At 47.9% G+C, this 18,491-nt stretch overlaps 1 protein-coding gene and 1 long non-coding RNA gene across 15 annotated transcripts in view; one reads left to right on the top strand and one right to left on the bottom strand.

The window, feature by feature from the left end:
* The window catches only part of KDM2B (lysine demethylase 2B), a 122,962-nt gene that overhangs the window by 77,282 nt on the left and 27,189 nt on the right, over positions 1–18,491 (top strand). For 3 of the 14 annotated variants that reach the window (XM_082418012.1, XM_082418011.1, XM_082418010.1), the window contains exon 1: positions 14,033–14,280. The exons of the other annotated variants lie outside the window; for them this stretch is intronic. In XM_082418012.1, coding sequence (XP_082274138.1) covers positions 14,227–14,280 — 54 coding nt within the window. In that variant the 5' untranslated portion in view covers positions 14,033–14,226. Of the gene's footprint in view, positions 1–14,032; positions 14,281–18,491 lie in introns of those variants that run through there. 14 annotated transcript variants of the gene reach the window in all.
* Positions 9,306–13,750, bottom strand: LOC309640032. The gene is made up of 2 exons (XR_014251996.1): positions 13,320–13,750; positions 9,306–12,054 (listed from the first exon to the last, which is right to left on the bottom strand). It is a non-coding gene; the product is annotated as an uncharacterized lncRNA (long non-coding RNA).

Here is an 18,491-nt window from a genome sequence, read left to right as displayed (position 1 = left end):
GCGGTCTCTTGATTCCCAGGTTTGCAGTCGGCTTCCTCCCAGTTTGATGCGGGTTGGGTTGAAAGATCAAGGCTGCTCATTGAGGCTGTCAGGATGCAAAGTCGGATCGTACTGGGTCTGGCTCAGGTTACTTAAGTAATTAATGCTAAATGATGATTCGCAAGAAATGCTTTGATCTCCCACCTTGCCTCCTGGAGAAGAAAGTCCCTTTCTGGAACTCATTAGGTGCCGTGAGGTCATTTCTGATGTGGTGTCTTTCAAATCAAAGATGCTACTGAATCACCCTCTGTCACAATTCCCCTGATTGGCTGTTTTCCCCAGTGGTGATGGATTTGTTTTGATCTGTCTGTACTCTGGCCACTTCCTATTATGACCGAGTGGTAGGAGTTGGGGGCCTGTCTGTGACCTTAGAACCAAGCTGAGGGAACTGAACTTCTTTGAGGCCCGACTTCTGACCTCAGCCTTATTAGCAAGTTGACCTTCTGCCCACCAGCCAGACGCTTGTACTCAGCCAGCTTGTGGGTTGGTTCCCAGAGAAGGAAACCGAGGAAGGAGGTGAGATGAAGCTTTCCTGGAAAGCGAGCATGTTGATGCATTTGCTTCTTAATCTCTAGTGGCCAAACCAGGCTGCTTCTTGAATTTCAATTACTGGCAAGTTTTTCTGCGTGGAGGAGCAGAGAGGCTGGAGAGTATACCAGTGAGAACCCTGCCGGGGACATGGGGACAGCCCTCTTCAGCAGTTAGTGGATCACCTCCCTCACGGGGACGTCACAGGAACCGCGGGAGGAAGTCTCACACACACACACCTGATGTCTGTGTCACCCTCAGTTCCGCTTTGTTTCTCTTCCCCTTCCTCCACACTTGGTCATTCAGATCTGGGAGACCTGAGAAGTCTGGGGTCCCCCGGGAGTGACACGCAGCCTTTCCCTGAAGGACAGGCACATAAGTCTGTAAAAGAGGCCCCCATGTACTTCCTGTTCCCACTCTGCCCTGCTCCCAACTCCTGTCTCCCCCGAGTAATTAAGCTGGTGATGTACAGTGGAGGAGGAGGAGGGGGAGGATGACTGCCATTTATTGTTGCCTACTCAGGGCCAGATAATTTTCTAGAAAGGCAGTGTGGCCTAATGAGGACCGGTCCTCAGGCTGGTGGCATCTGCTTTACCTGGGGAATGTTTCTGTTTTTGTTTTTTTTTTAAATACAGTTTCCTGGGCCCCACTGAGACACTCTGATTCAGTAGGGGTGGGTGGGACCTGGGAATCTGCACTTTCTAAATGCTTCACAGGTAATTCTCATGCACAACTAGGGTGAACTCTGGGGTCAGATGCACCCGGACATTGACTCCTGGCTCGGCCACTTACTAGTTGTGTGGTCGTGGGCAAGTCTGAGGCTTAGTTTATTCATCTGTAAAAAGGGCCGATAGTGCCTTTCTTACAAGTTCGCTGTGAGAGGCTGTCTGTAAAATACCTCTATAGTAGCCTATCAGTCAGTGATAGCAATTATACTTTTTCATAATTATGGTTTATAAGTAAACATGAATTCTGAATCTGCTCACCCAGAAGGCAGAAATAGAAGACACTGAAGGAGGAGATGGATCAGAAGGGGGTGATTGGTTTAGAGACATTTCCCATCCCTAAATTATTACTGGCTGGGACAAACACTGAATCTCAAGTAAGGGCCTGAATGGCTTAATTTCGCGGAAGTAGTCACAGCTGGCGTTTCCTGCGATGGGGCTGGTTTAAGAAAGTGCTTCTCCTCTAGGTCCTCCGCACTCCACCTGAGGGAGAAGTCCTAGGCCTGTGAGCGATAGGGTAACTGTTGTCTTAGAATGTGCTGAAAGAGGCCTCGTGAGAGCCTGGTGGGAGACGGGAACAGGAGATGCTCAGCAGGTGTGGGGAGGCCGACAGCAGGGACCACAGGGCCAGGATAGCAGAGAGTGGACGGCGGGGAGGGTGTAGAGAGGGGAGCCAAGTGGACAACAGTCTGGGACCCTAGTTTGGAATCCCCAGGGCTTCCTGAAGTGACTGCTAAGTCATTTGTGGAGTTTGGAAGCCCGCAGGTTCCCAGGAGCGCAGGCAGCAGAAACCCCTGATCAAAGAATACCCACAAGGGCTTCCCTGGTGGCGCAGTGGTTGAGAGTCCGCCTGCCAATGCAGGGGACACGGGTTCGAGCCCTGGTCTGGGAAGATCCCACATGCCGCGGAGCAACTGGGCCCGTGAGCCACAACTGCTGAGCCTGCGCATCTGGAGCCTGTGCTCCGTAACAAGAGAGGCCGCGATAGTGAGAGGCCCGCGCACCACGATGAAGAGTGGCCCCCGCTCGCCGCAACTGGAGAAAGCCCTCGCACAGAAACGAAGACCCAACACGCCAAAAATAAATAAATAATAATTAAAAAAAAAAAAAAAAAAAGAATACCCACGAAAGATGGTCTGCTCATTCTGGGTAATGTTCTCTCCAACATCAGCAACAGAAAAATCCCACTGAAAGAAGATTGTTGGCGGTCAAGGGATGCCACGGTTTCTTACAAGCTGAGACCCAGGTCTGACCAGTTATTTGAGCTCGGATTCCAAAATCATTAGTGTCTGAACCATATGACCAGAATCCCATCAGGGCCCCCCTTTTTTTAGTGGTGTGAACTGAAGCCAGAAAGTGGAAGTTTGTAGAGTCTCCACACATGAGATCCAGGCAGGAGAGAACAGTAACCTTCCCTGATGGCTTTTTTTTTTTTTAAATAAATTTATTTATTTATTTTTGGCTGCATTGGGTCTTTGTTGCTGTGCGCAGGATTTCTCTAGTTGTGGCGAGCTGGGGCTACTCTTTGTTGTGGTGCGAGGGCTTCTCACTGCAGTGGCTTCTCTTGTTGCAGAGCATGGACTCTAGGTGCATGGGCTTCAGTAGTTGTGGCACGTGGGCTCAGTAGTTGTGGCGCATGGGCTTAGTTGCTCCGTGGCATGTGGGATCTTCCTGGACCAGGGCTCAAACCTGTGTCCCCTGTGTTGGCAGGCAGATTCTTAACCACTGCGCCACCAGGGAAGTCACCTGATGGCTTTTTGTAGATAGTCTTAACCGTCTTCTCCCTATGTCTTTGCATTGTCTTCCTTCTGTATGTGCCTGTGTCCAAATTTCCTTTTTATAAGGACACCAGTCATATTGGATTAGGGCCCTAATGACCTCATTTTAACTTCATCATCTCTGTAAAGACCCTGTGTGTAGGGGCTTCCCTAGTGGTGCAGTGGTTAGAAATCCGCCTGCCAATGCAGGAGACACGGGTTCGAGCCCTGGTCCAGGAAGATCCCACATGCTGTGGAGCAGCTAAGCCCGTGCGTCACAACTACTGAGCCTGTGCGCTACAACTACTGAAGCCCGGGTGCCTGGAGCCCACGCTCCGCAACCAGAGAAGCCACTGCAATGAGAAGCCCATGCACCGCAACGAAGAGTAGCTCCCGCTCGCCGCAACTAGAGAAAGCCTGCGTGCAGCAACGAAGACCCAACGCAACCAAAAAAAAAAAAAGACCCTGTGTCTAAATATGGTCATGTTCCGAAGTGTTGGGGAGGTAGGGCTTCACCATGTGAATTTTGGGACACAATTGAGCCTGTAAACTTGTCACACCTTCAGTGACTCTCCATCTTCTTTATTTCTTTTATTTTTATTTTTTTTTAAATTTATTTATTTTTATTTTTGGCTGAGTTGGGTCTTCATTGCTGTGCGCGGGCTTTCTCTAGTTGCGGCGAGCGGGGGCTACTCTTCGTTGGGGTGCGTGGACATCTCATTGCGGTGACTTCTCTTGTTGTGGAGCACGGGCTCTAGATGCACAGGCTTCAGTAGTTGCAGCACGTGGGCTCAGTATTTGTGGTGCACGGGCTTAGTTGCTCTGCGGCATGTGGGATCTTCCTGGACCAGGGCTCGAACGCTTGTACCCTGCATTGTCAGGCGGATTCTTAACCACTGCGCCACCAGGGAAGTCCCTCCATCTTCTTTAAAGTCATCTCCCAAATACCTACCCTGGCCTTGAGGTCCCATGACCCCAGATGTTGCTCTGCCTTAGAATCTCATGCTGGCCTCTCTACACTGCAGGGGAACTGAATTACTCCATATTTTCCATCTTCTTGACAGTCTTGGCCTTAGCTCATACTGTTCTCCTTCTGGGAATGCCCATCTTATTTTCCCACATATGAGTTCTCTCTGTCTCGAGGCTCAACCTGATTCCTTCTTTGCCAGGAAGCCTCCTGAGCTGGATGTCTTCTAGCTGTGCCTCCAGATCCTCTCCAGCCTCCTCAAGCCTGCTGTGTGGGCTGCATCAGAGAGGTTCCTTGCATCTCTGGCTTCTGGTTGGGCTCAGCCTAGGGAGGGAGGTACCGGCAGGAGATGGGAAGACAGGAGGAGAGAGAGGCTGGGGTATTTATTCCCCCAGCTTTCTCCCTATGGGATCATTGCAGGTTGGCTGTCTCCTTCCACTGGGGACCACGGCTCCTATTTCTTGGCCTTCTCCAGCTTTTCTCTCTGAATTTCTGGTAACAAAGGGAGGTAATGGCTCATCACTGTCCTTAGGCTTGGGATGCATCACCATGCCTTGCTGGCTTCTGTTAACCCCACTTGTACTCTGCAAATTGAGCCTCTGTTAAACTCCCCTCCATGACCTAGTGTGAGGGTGCCAGGATGCCATCCATTTCCTGCCGAGATCCTGACTGATAGATAGACTTCCCGCATTTCTCCCTCTGCTGGACATCCACATTCTAGTCTGCATTTTGTTGCATATCTGTCTTAAGCTTCCGTTATCTTCTTGAGACTGGAGCTCGTCTTATTAATTTTTTCTTTATCCATTTTTGTATCCTGTCATGCAAGATTGCTCCCAGAAAATGTTTATTGAATGAATGAACTTGATAGCAAAGTTTCCCCAGAGCTTCTAAAAGATGAAGTTGTATTCAATCAGTTCATTCTGTTTGCCCTCTTTCACCTGCTCTGCAAATGCCTCTGAGTCATCTCGTTGGTGAGAATAAGTTTCTCTCCTTACTTTAATTTGTGTGTCCCAGTCCCAGCCAACTGTTAAAAGAATGGTAAATAGAAGAGAACTAAGAAGGGCTCTTGGTATTCCCTGGACCCTTTTGTCCCTCACATTTAGGCATCTCCCTTTATCCTCCTGGACTTAAAAAGATCTTATCTCTCACCTGGAATTTTTCAGCCATCATCTGTATCATTTTAGAACCACTTTATTGGAACTTTAAGACAGCGTTCAGCTGAAATATCTTGTAATTAAAGTCTGCAGCCCAGGATTTCTTTCTTAGTCTGATAACCTGCTCAGCTGTCTGTGTTAATAATGCCAAAGACAAATTTTTGGAAAGCAATTGAGATATTGAGGGCTCCTGCCTTTGGTGCAGTAATTAGAAAGCCAAGCAGGCACTGTAAGTGATTGCTTGCCATTATCATGGTTATATTTCTGGAACACTGGTCTATCCTTCAAACTTTTCTTTTTGTCAAATGCCATTGTATATTTCCTATTTTAAGGGAGAATACTTGATCACTGACATTGGGAATAAGTTGTCATGTTCTCCCCGCCACGCTCACTAACCCGCCTCTCTAATTTGGCTTTGTTAGGACAGTGGATATGTGTGCAACCAAATGATGTTGTGAGATAATCTGCTCCCCAAATTTGGGTGATCTAGAGAAAAAAGGGGCACAATTATGTGAACACAGGTGAAACATTTGCATTATTTAAGTTTGATTCTTGTTACAAAGGTGGGAAGGGGGAGTATATTTATTGGGACAAGGGGAACTTTATACGAAAAGAGAGTAGGTGGGAAGTGAACGCTATAGTAAAACCTGCTCTAAACCACTGAACTTCTCCACCAATGAATGTAAAGGACTAAACAGCAAAGCACTTTGCAGGAGTGAAGAGATAATCTCACTTATAAGATTGATTTTGTTGTTGTTGTTGTTATTTAGATTCATTTCTCTCTTAGTTAATGTTTATGGTACAAGATGGCAGGAGGGGCTGGGTTGGGGATTGCCCTGAGGAAGCTTGTTGATTTGAATGTTCCCAATTGATTGATTCTTCTGCGGGATGGTGTTGTTTCTTTGATTTCTTTTCATTTATTTATTTATTATTTGTTATTTATTTATTTATTTATTTAAATGGAAGTATAGTTGATTTACAGTGTTGTGTTAGTTTCTGTTGTACAGCAAAGGGATTCAGTTTAATATATATAAATATATAATTTTCAGATTCTTTTCCATTATAGATTATTATAGGTTATTATAAGATATTGAATATAGTTCTCTGTGCTATACAGTAAGACCTTGTTTTTTATTTATATATAGTAGTTTGTATCTGCTTATCCCAAACTCCTAATTTATCTCTCCCCCCTCTTTTCCCCTTTGGTAACCATAAGTTTGTTTTCTAGGTCTGTGAGTCTGTTTCTGTTTTGTAAATAAGTTCATTTGTATCATTTTTTAGATTCCACATATAAGTGATATCATATGATATTTGTCTTTCTGTTTGACTTACTTCACTTAGTATGGTAATCTTTAGGTTCATCTTTTAATTTTATCTTTTATCACATCTTTTTAAATTGTGGGAAAAGATACATAACATAAAATTGACTATTTTAACCATTCAGTGGCATTGAGTACATTCACATTGTTGTACAACCATCACCACCATCAGTCTCCAGAACTTTTTCATCATCTGAAATGGGAACTCTTAATCCCTTAAACACTAACTCCCCATTCCCCCTTTTTCCAGCCCCTGGTAACTTCTATTCTACTTTTTGTCTCTGTGAATTTGACTCTTCTAGGTACCTCATATAAGTGGGATCATACAGTATTTGTCTTTTTGTGACTGGCTCATTTCACTTAATATAATGTCCTCAAGGTTCATCCATATTGTAGCTTGCACCAGAATCTCCTTCCTTTTTAAAGCTGAATGGTATACCATTGTATGTATACACCACATTTTATTTAACCATTCATCTGTCAGTGGACACTTGGGTTGCTTCCACCTTTGGCTATTATAAATAATGCTGCTGTGAACATGGGTGTATAAAAATCTTTTCAAGTCCTCATTTTCAATTCTTTTGGGTACATACCCAGAAATGAAATTGCTGGAATCATAGAATAATTATATGTTTAATTATTTGAGGAAATGCCATACTGTTTTCCACAGCGGCTGTTTCAATTTATATTCCCATCAACAATACACAAGGGTTCCAATTTCTCCACATCCTTGCTATTGTTATTTTCTGTTTTTTGTTTGTTTGTTTGTTTTATGATAATAGCCATCCTAATGGGTATATTATTTCTTTTTAACTAACTTAATTTTTTATGCTGAAGTATTCTTTAGAGAATTACAGACATCATGACAATTCCACCCCTAAATACTTAGGTTTGCATCTCTGAAAAAGAAGAATATTTTTCTCCATACCTGAAATAACATTATTACACCTAGCAAAACTGACAATTCCTCCTAATGCTGGGTCATATAAATTATCTTTTACAGCTACTTTGTCCCAACCAGGATCCAATCCAGGTTCTTAATTCTCTCTTTTAATCTTGACCTTTCTCAGGATATTGATTGGTAGAGAAGATGGAACCATGTCCTGAAGAATATCTCACTTTATGCATTTGTCTGATTGCTTTCTTGTGGTGTCATTTAGCTTTTTCGCTGTCTCTTGTAATTTCTGTAAATTGGAAACTAGGTCTAAAGGCTTGGTTAGATTGAAGTTAAATATCATGGATTAAGGTGATGGTGGTCTGATTATTCCCCCGTTATTCAGTTATGTTCATCCCTCTTTTCCTCCAGAGCATAATCTGGAAGGGAATACGTGGGGCCCGTGCTTCCCTCTACCATTCACTGATAGTTTCAATACCCGTTATCATTCTTTCCTGTATCAATAATTTTATCAGGAGATGAAATTGAAGCTTTGGGACTTCCCTGGCGGTCCATTGGTTAAGACTCCCCACTTCCATTGCAGGGTGCACGGGTTCGATCCCTGGTGGGGGAACTAAGATCCCACAGGCAAAAAAAAAAAAAAAAAGAAGAAGAAGAAGAAGAAAATGAAGCTTTGAAGTTTTTTCTGTAGAGCTTTCCCTCATCAATTGGAGCTACCCTTAAATACAGTTCCTCCTGATAAGGCAGTACACAGGCTTAATTCTTTCCCTTTAAATACCAATTTTCAAACTAAGGAGTTGGTATAATGGCTGCTTAAAATGGTGACAGATGAGTTTTGTCAGACTTTTTCTATTTTGAGTGTCATGGTAAACTCGTGAATTTTCATAGATCCAGGGGGCTTTTAGAGGCAAATTGGCCTGCTGGAGATGAGCCATTTTTAAAGGAAAGCAAGAATGTAAATGAAGAGAGTCCCTAGGGAGTAGCCAAAGTGTGTATCAGTGTGTGTGTGTCTGTACCCCCCCATCCCTACTCCTGACCATACCAACCTGTGTGTATTTGCATTTGTCAGGGGTCCCTAAGTGAAGGGCTTTCAAGTGCAGTCAGAGCCCATCAGATCCCCACAGTGACTGTTAGCAGCTCATTGAAGAGGTGATTCAGCTGTCACTTTGGTTTGGTTAATTTCAACCTGCTCCAGGACTTAGGGGCTACATTTCCTAACCAGGTTACCTTTTAGGAATAGGAACTAAGATCACTCTTAAATGATGACTGATGAAAAGAAAAAAAAAAATGTATATATATACACACACACATACACACTTTTTAAAAATTGAAGTAAAATTCACCTAGCATAAAACTAACCATTTTAAAGTACGAATTCAGTAATATGTAGCATATTCAGAATGTTGTGCAAGCATCACCTCTTTCTAAATTCCAAGATATTTTTATCACTCCCAAAAGAAACCCCATTCCCATTAGGGGTCACTCCCCATTCCCCCTCCCCCCACCCAGCCCCTGGCAACCACTAATCAGCTTTCTGTCCCTATGGATTTGTCTATTCTGGATATTTTATATAAAGGTAATTATACAGTCTATGGCCTTTTGTGTCTGGCTTGTTCCACTTAGCATCATGTTTTCAAGATTCATCACACTGTAGCTTGTGTCAGCGCTTCATTCCTTTTTATGGCTGAATAATATTCCATTGTATGGATAGAGACCACGTTTTGTTTACCTATTCATCAATGCACAGAATTTGATTTGTTTCCACCATTTGATCATTGTGAACAGAGCTGCTAACTGTAATCCTCTTTCGCCTCTTTACTGTGTGCTTTATCATCCCATTTTGAGTAAGCTTTGGATTTGGTCTTTTGGGTGCTCTGGTAAGGAAGGAAACCAAGGGGGAGATTTGGTCCTGTTAAGAGAAATATTTTTAAATTACAAAAGTCCTGGTTGTAGGTCCGAATTATACTGGCATTTTATGTATTTTTAGCCCCTATTTTCTGGGGGTTGGGGGTGGGATTGTAAAGTCCATCCATTAATGTTGTCTGAATTGTCTGAGGGCTCAGCCTTAGCCTGGATTTTTGTAGGGAAATGAATGGAGAAGGGAAGTAAGTTTCTAGGGTCAGTGATTGAGTTGGAAATGGGGTGGATGGCGGGAAGCATTTCTCAGATCAATGCCAGTCACCTGTTAAATTAGCTAATTAAAAAAAATCCTGTGCACAGTCACAAATCTTCCAGGGAACGTAAATATTTATTGGTTGATCTTGGTAATTTAAGGAGACAGTATTAGGAGAGGAACCCTATTTAACGGAAAGCTTGGTCTCTTTAAAGGACCCATATGACAGATATATGTGGGTTTTAAATGCTTGTGGAATGATTTTTCAGGGGGAAAATAAAAAGCAATTAAATAACACTAGTAATTTCCTTAAGAGAAATCACTGTAGCCCTTTGTCTGTCATACGGTCACTCTTTGAACCATAGTTTTATCCAGGCAACCCTGGAATTAGTTCTAAATTGCTGTGTGACACGATGCAAAAATTTCTCTTATTTATGTTTTATTAGAAGAATAACTCTGCAAAAGACCTTGTCCTTGTGCTGTTAACAGGGAAAAACCTATTGAAGAACAGAGACAAATGGCAAAATAATAGTAAAATAGCTGAAGCATGCATTCTCTATTACCTGTTAAACATACATTATTACATGTATTAGGAAGCAACCCTTTGTATCATTTCTGTTCCTTCCTTAGGGACACGCTTACAAATGGTGTCCCTTGGTTCAGGAGCGTGCCAGCCAGTCACTTGTCTGGACACAGAGAATTCATTCTCTTTCCCTGACCCGATCCTTTGGAAAATAATGTTCCCAAGCTTTAGCCATGCCCTTTGTGACATGGGCACAAGGAAAAGGGCCACATGCCAGGGAAACCCTCCCCTATGGATCCCAGATTCCAGGGGGCACTTATCTAGTCTGTCCCTTTTCCTACCTGTTCCTGGATGTGGGGATGGAGAGGACTGGAGGGGATGGCTGCCCTCTTCCTTTTACCTTAGGTCACTGCCTGTCCCTGCCCTGGGACAGCCTGCAGTGCCCTTTGGTGGCTAAGTCTGGGCAAAATCTCTGGGCAGACTGGGATCACTCCCGGTGTCATGATCTGCTAGGCCGACCAGAACATTAAATGATACTCAGAGAGAAAGCAGGGAAGTGGGTGACGGCTGTGACTGAGGCTGACTTGGCTTCCATCTGTTTTTGTTTTATTTCCTCGCCACTTGGTGAGAGTTCTGGATCCTCCTGGTTCAGGACAAGCATCAATGCCCTGGTGGCATCAGCTTTGGGGAACTCTTTCTAAGAATGTAAGCCTTGGCTAAGTGGAGCTGGGAGACCATTCAGTTCTTAGGGTCACTTGAAAAGGAGGTCAAAAGGGAGAAAGGACGAGCCTAAGGCACAATATAAATGCTAAATTTTTTTTTTATAATAATTTTTTTTGTTAATTTATTTTTACTTATTTATGGCTGTGTTGGGTCTTCGTTTCTGTGCGAGGGCTTTCTCTAGTTGAGGCAAGCGGGGGCCACTCTTCATCGCGGTGCGCGGGCCTCTCACTATCGCGGCCTCTCTTGTTGCGGAGCACAGGCTCCAGACGCGCAGGCTCAGTAACTGCGGCTCACGGTCCCAGTTGCTCCGCGGCATGTGGGATCTTCCCAGACCAGGGCACGAACCCGTGTCCCCTGCATTGGCAGGCAGATTCTCAACCACTGCGCCACCAGGGAAGCCCCTATACATGCTAAATTTTAAGGTGGCAGTTGTACTGGGCAAATGCTGGCATAATGTATTTTATATACAGTCCAGCACACTATTAATACAAAACAAACGTTGGATAGTTGTGTGTACCAGTTAGCTAAAGGAAGCTTGATCGAGGAAGTAGAGATGTTAAGAGGCCCTTTGCAAGTGTCAGATGAGGAATTTTTAAAAGATGTTAGGGTGGTGACTGCTGGCAGGAGCCTTGTTAGAGTTTGGAGAGGACCCACCTCCTTCCACATCAGCCCCCACAGATCCATCAGACAGCAGACTGGTTACCAAAACCATACCTATCCGTCCTGAAATATCTGAACTAAGAACACAGAATTTGCAAAATTTAGTAAGGGACAGTTAATTTTCTGCATAAGTCTGAGTATTTCACTTGGATGATCACACTGGTTTCACTTGGCATCCTCCTCTCGTCTCTGGCACGAGGCATTGGTGCGATGTGATTAACAGCCCAGGCTGCAGGCTCCAGCTGCTTATGGGTTCAGATCCAGGTCCTTTCACTTCCTAGCAGCGATGTGCCTCAGTTTCCTCATATGTAAAATGGGTGAACAATGGAACACTCCTCACGGGGCTGTGTAAAAGAATAAATGAGATATATCTACATCACACTTAGCATGGGGTCTAGCCCTTCAATCATGCTTAGTAAACATTAGCTGCTGTTATTGTCCGGACCCCTGGAGGGGGTCTCTGGATGGTGTTATGTAAGGAACCCTGGGCTTCAGAGCTACCTCCTAATTTTCTTTGAGCCTCAGTTTCCTTACCTGTAAAGTGAGAGGGTCTGGTGAGGCCCCTTCTAGCTCAGAAATGATGTGACGGAAGGAAGTTTTGTGTTAGCTGCAGCTTCTGTGTATCAACACTTTCCCTTTCTCTTCTTTGAGCTATGATAAATGAGAACTTTTTACTTCCTTAAATACAGAAGTGAGCCTTTGAGAATTCTCACAAGAAATCAGCCCAAAGACAAGTCTAAATATTCTTGCGCTCCTGATTCGGAATGAGAAAGACCTTTGAGAAAAAGTCCTGTTTCCATACCTCTCTTGAGGTATTATGATATTTGTGTATCTCTGTACCTTTGCAGTTTTGACCAATTACAGTGAAGCAACAGCATGATTAGCATTTTTTTCAGCCTCTCTTTCTTTAAGGGACTTCCTTCTGGGTGGAGTGGCCCCCAAGAGGTCATGGGATACACCAGATACAGACTTCAGTCCAGACAAGGTAGTTTGATAAAGGCTGAGACTTTGGGGGGTGGACTGAGATGGAGGGGGGAGTATTCTTTTCAAAACCACAAGTTTTTGTTAACCTTGAGTGAATTGTGAAAAATGTAAGAAGGGAGAAAGGAAACTCAGAACAGGTAAAGAGCAGGTCTGCTGGGAGTTTTTCCCCATAGTGTCAGTGGGTGTATAAATTTCAGAGGGACTTTAAATCCACTCAGTAAAACTGACATCCCTGTTTATTCACTCCTGCAGACTCCCTGCTAGAAGCCTTCTGAGTTTTACATCCACTACACATTCTGCCTTCCTTGAAAGCCCAGGCCATGACCTGCCTGTGGGTCCCTTCTGTTCTCAGAGTGGATTTCATGGCCAGTGGCCTGGGCATGACTAACAGTTGGACGACACTGCACAATTGGTCACCAGATTTCACAGCTAATGAACTTTTTCTTGGGAAAGCCTCTGATCCTTTGGTTGCGCAAACCTTCCCATTTTACAGATGAAGAAACTGGTGCGTGTATGCATGTTTAGTGTCACCTTGGACATTCCTAGTTAGATGATGAGTATGCCAGCTACCTAGCTAAGTCACTCTGCTCCTTAGCTTGAGTTTATCTGTGGTTTTGATGCTTATAACAGCATTGATCACTCTAGCTAATGGTCACTGAGCTCCTCCTTCAGAGTAAGGGCTGCTGGCATAAGTGCCCCCTAGACTTTTTTTTTTCCAGTTAAGAGTTTTCTGCAAGGGTGGGCTGCTTTAGGAGTAAGCATTAGGAATGTTTCCAGTTTAAGAATTTAGAAACCCACACCTTCTGGGCCAGCTTCAGGCACTTGCCAGTCTTTTAGGAGACTGGGTTCTGGCCTGCCCTCACCCCTTCCGAGATCGACCCCTGGGCACCTCAGGAAGCGGGGGTTCCTGTCCAAGAGAGTGGGGCGCCCACCTCAGGGCAGAGTGCATTCATGGTGTTCTGTCTGGCAGCCTCCAAGGCAGGCAGCTCGATTGGAACTCCCGTCTGTACCACCCCACGTTTTACGCTGATTCCCTCGCGACCTGGAAAGGCAAAGCTGAGGGTAGAAGAGGGCAACGTTAGGGGACCAGCCCAGCACAACTGCCGGCGTCCTGGGGAACTGGCTCCCCAGACTGTACCCGGGCCAGCGGGCCTGCAGTGGGTACGGGACTCCCGGGTTCGCAGGCATACCAGGTCCTGGTCCCAGAGCTTGTACAAACCCGAGAGCCCGTGTGCCCGCTACTGGGGGCACAGGGACCCGTGCCTGGTGTCTCGTTCAGGGCCGCTCCCTGTGACCGTGCACCCCGGGGCTCCTGCGAGACGCCCCGCAGGACCACACAAAAGACCCCACCCCAGGTCGGGCGTGCATTTCCTGTTAGAGCAGTGGCGGCGTGCAGCCACCCATGTGCACCCCGCGGCGCGCGGGCCGGGCGGGGCGCGGGGCACGCCCCCACGCAGCCCCAGTCCCGGAGCTCCGGCCGCGAGGGGCCGCCCTCGGCGGGCCCGCCCCCGTGTCACCGCAGGCCGGGCTCCCTTTGTGTGCGGCCCGAGCGCCGCGGCCGCGCCATTGGCCCGCCGGTCCGGGGGGCCAGCCCCTTCCTGGATCGCCTCATGCATATGCATGAGCGCCCCGGCCCTCCCCGCGCCGGCCCCTCTCCACCCCCTCCCGCGCGGGCGTGTGAGGCGCGCGGCGCGGCTCCCTCCTCGCGGCAGCGGGAGCCCGAGCCCGAGCCCGAGCCCGAGCCCGAGCCAGGGCGAGCCGAGCCTGCTCCGGGCGGGCGGCGGCGGCGGCGCCGCTCCAGCCATGTCAGCGCGCGCGAGCCTGGGCCCACCATGAGCCATGGCCATGTCCGTAAGCGCCGAGGACGACGACTATGAATCGGAGCCGGACCAGGTCGGTGGGTCGGGGTGGGGCTGAGGGAGGGACCCGCCGCCCTCCCGCCAGACCTCCCCACCGACCTACTGACGCGCCCCGGGCGGCCGCGACGCCGCCGCCGCCACGATGAGGAGAAAGTTTTGCAGCCGCCGCCGGCGGGGCTGCCAGGGCCGGGCCCGAGCGGGGCGTGGAGGAGCGCGGCAGGCCGGCGGTCGCCCGAGCGCCACGGGCCCCGCAGCCGGCTGGGGCAGGGGGCGTGTGCGAGCGTCTGTGCGCGAGGGTGGCCGGCCGTGCCGCGGGGACAATGTGGGCCTCGCCGTCGGGCGGGCCCTGCGGGGCGCGGGCCACGGCCCGCGGGCAAGTTGCGGGCGCCGGCGCGGGCGGCCGGGCGCGCCTCGCCCTCCCCTCGCGCCCTCGCCTGCGGCCCACGCGCGTGCCGGCCGCCTTGGGCGCACCCGGACCTGCGGGCGCCGGCGCCTCCTTCCTTTCTGTTTCCAAAGTTGCACCGGGACCCTCGGCCTCTGGGCTGGAGGACGCCCGCGGCCCGGAGGGTGGGCGGCCCGGGGCCGGTGGGCCCGACGGCCCGAGCTTTTGTCTGGGCGCCGCGCGCCCGCCGCCCACCGTGGGCAGACGGAGACAGGAAGGGGTGCGAGGCTCGGGCCGGCGCGGGGAATCCGGAACCCAGCGAGTCCGCTCCACGGCGGCAGCGGCGAGAGGAAGCCGTGACCCCAGATGGCAGTATTTGGCCTCCGTTGGATCTAGAAGGGAAAGCAACCTCTCTTGGGACCAGGGGGGAGAAATCTGTATAAAACAAAGCCCTGGGTGTGTTTACAGCGTGAATTTACTCCGGGAAGATTCGTGTTTAGGAAGCAGGGGAAGAAAGTTGAGGATTTATGAAGTAGAATCTGCACGATATTTGAAACAGGGTACGGGCTAGGTAGACTTGTCTGAGGAATAAAGCATTAGACGGGTTGAGTTATCGTGTGAGCATGACTAGGTGAATAAGATGCTTACATATAAGCCCGGGTGCATTTCCTCAGTGGAATGAAGATGTTTCGGAATGTTGAGGCCGAGATGTAGAACGTTTTTTCCTTCCATCAGGCGTCGTTGAGGAAGTACTATATATGCTGCATTTAAATCGTAATACACATATTATTAAGTGGTTTTATATGACAGAGACAAAGTTAAAGTGTATTTTCTCAGTTTTGTTGGACGTTTTTCAGGCTTATGTATCTTATGAGGTGTTCCTGAATCTCACTTGTCTTATGGATCAGGGGAACCCAGAGACAGCCCAAGCGGTTTTGGTTTGGAACTTTCATCAAGTCAGTAGGACAGCATGTGAACGGTTCTCAGTTCTTGCTGCTTAGTTCGTACCTCAACTCTTGGTCTGAAAATTTTCAGTTCAGTTTGGATCTGCCTAATCCCTGCCAACAGTGTACGCTTTCTGCATCTGGTCATTCGTAAGACCCTTGTATTCAGTGTTGACTGCGCTTTGGTGTTTCATGGGTGAGGTTCCTGTTACCTGTTTTGTTTTGGTTTTTTAATTCGACCACACCCTATGGCCTATGATAGATATCATTTTTGACACTACATCAGATAGGACTCCTTATGTCTCCTTTTCACTTACTGCCACTCCTGAGAGAGACTTCCATCACGTGAGGACCCATACGTCCTGTAGCTGGATTTGTTCCCTCCTCCTCGCATTAGTCAGCCCAATCACGGCACTTCTGGAGTTGTTGGCAACTTAAGTTCTCCTGGTTGCCTTGTTCACTTTATTTATTTATTTATTTATATTTTTGGCTGCGTTGGGTCTTCATTGCTGCGCACTGGCTTTCTCTAGTTGCGGTGAGCGGGGCCTCCTCTTCGTTGAGGTGTGTGGGCTTCTCATTGTGGTGGCGTCTCTTGTTGCAGAGCACAGGCTCTAGGCGCACGGGCTTCAGTAGTTGTGGCTCAAGGGCTCTAGAGTGCAGGCTCAGTAGTTGTGGCTCACGGGCTTAGTTGCTCCGTGGCATGTGGGATCTTCCCGGACCAGGGATCGAACTCGTGTGCCCTGCATTGGCAGGCGGATTCTTAACCACCGCGCCACCAGGGAAGCCCGCCTTGTTCACTTTAAGATGTTGCTACCGGGCTTCCCTGGTGGCGCAGTGGTTGAGAATCTGCCTGCCAATGCAGGGGCCGCGGGTTCGAGCCCTGGTCTGGGAAGATCCCACATGCCGCGGAGCAACTCGGCCCGTGAGCCACATTTACTGAGCCTGCGCGTCTGGAGCCTGTGCTCGGCAACGAGAGGCCGCGATAGTGAGAGGCCCGCGCGCCGCGATGAAGAGTGGCCCCTGCACCGCGATGAAGAGTGGCCCCCGCTTGCCACAACTAGAGAAAGCCCTCGCACAGAAGCGAAGACCCAACACAGCCATACATACATACATACATACATACATACATAAAAAGAATGTAAGCAGACAAGAATAGCATTAAAAAAAATTTAAAAAAAAAATTAAAAAAAAAAAAAAGATGTTGCTACCACTCAGGTACATTGAGGGAGACGACCTCTGAGCCAGGCCACTGGGCAGCAGGTTTTCCCCATAGTCCCAATAGAGAAGTTGGCTGTCAGTCATGGACCCTGCATTTGCCGACCCTCCAGGCGGTGGCTCACTGCTGCTTGTCTCCTCTAACCTTTCCTCAACTTTTATCAGCCCCACAATTTCTTGGGCCTGAGAAGAGTGGCTTCCTCTAAGGACCTCTAAGGCATCTGTGTCTTTCAAATTGGAGCCAGAGTCTCTGGAGTCTGTAGCTCGCAGGCTATAGACCCCACTCTTCTCTAAAGAAGTCTCCTTCAGGCTTCCCTGGCGGCGCAGTAGTTAGGAATCCGCCTGCCAATGCAGGGGACACGGGTTCGAGCCCTGGTCCGGGAAGATTCCACATGCCGCAGAGCAACTAAGCCCCTGCACCATAACTACTGAGCCTGCGTTCTAGAGCCCACGAGCCACAACTACTGAGTCCACATGCCACAACTACTGAGCCCGTGCGCCTAGAGCCCATGCTCCGCAACAAGAGAAGCCACCACAATGAGAAACCCGTGCACTGCAATGAAGAGTAGCCCCCGCTCGGTGCAACTAGAGAAAGCTCGCACACAACAACGAAGACCTAACGCAGCCAAAAATAAATAAAAATAAATAAATAAATAAATAAAAATTAAAAAAAAAAAAAGAAGTCTCCTTCAAGGAGGGGTGGAAGTCTTGGAGTGTAGGCATGCAGGTATGCTCGGCCACCTACTGCGTGAAAGGTCCCAGCGGAGACCCTGTTGGGACATTTCTGTTGCCCAGTCTGTCCCTGCAGCTGAGCCTAGCCCCTCACCCTTCATCAGAATTTTGCCTGCTCTGTCTTAAAAGTCTGTGTCCTTCCCTCATCCCCACTCGAGGCTGGTGTTCAGTCCTGGGTGGTATCAGGCTCCCTTATGCCTGTCCTGCTGGGCTGGCCTGTCTGCCCAGTGCCTTCCCACAGCAGCTTGGGTTTCAACTGCTCCCGATGTTGGGCCCGGGGCGGGAGAGACCCTTGGCTGGGCCTTCTCCCATGGACTTCCTTTGCTTCTGCAGTGCAGAACGTGCTGGAAAATTCTTCAGCTCTGCTTTTTAGTTTGAGGAGATGACGCTCAAAGAAGGGCTCTTAGTAAGGAGAATTCCATCTTGTGTTTTTTTAACCCCTGAAATGAAAATAGCATTATTCCTTTTTTTTTTTACTAAAAATGATTACTGCCTGTTTGTTAAAAATAATAATTAGAGGGAATTCCCTGGCAGTCCAGTGGTTATGACTCCGTGCTTCCACTGCAGGGGACATGGGTTCTATCCCTGATCAGGGAACTAAGATCCTGCATGCCGTGTGGTGTGGCCAAAAAAAAAAAAGAAAATTAGGAAATTATGCTGAAGAAGATCTCAGAAATTTATATGGCTGTAACCACTGTGTTACTCATTATAATTGCTTAAAGAGTGAAATTTTCATATGGGTCCCTGAACCTTCCCAAAATTACATACGAAAGTTTTGTGACTTTGTGCGTAGGGGCATTTTTCTAGAGGAAAGGTCCTTAGCTTTCCTCGGATTCTCCAGAGGTCTGCCCATCCGCTGGGTTTCTGGTAGCTCCTGTGTTTTTATTCTCTTGCTCCTTACTCTCAGTGTGTAAACAAACCGAAGCCCTCCCTGGAGCCTGCAGGTGTGTGTTAAGGGCCCTGCAGCGCAGC

The sequence above is a fragment of the Balaenoptera physalus genome (assembly GCF_965194825.1).
Source record: "Balaenoptera physalus genome assembly, chromosome: 12".
In the NCBI taxonomy this organism is placed as follows: Eukaryota; Metazoa; Chordata; class Mammalia; order Artiodactyla; family Balaenopteridae; genus Balaenoptera; species Balaenoptera physalus.
The sequence above is the reverse complement of the archived record's forward strand: the minus strand, read 5'-3'. Positions and strand labels throughout refer to the sequence as shown.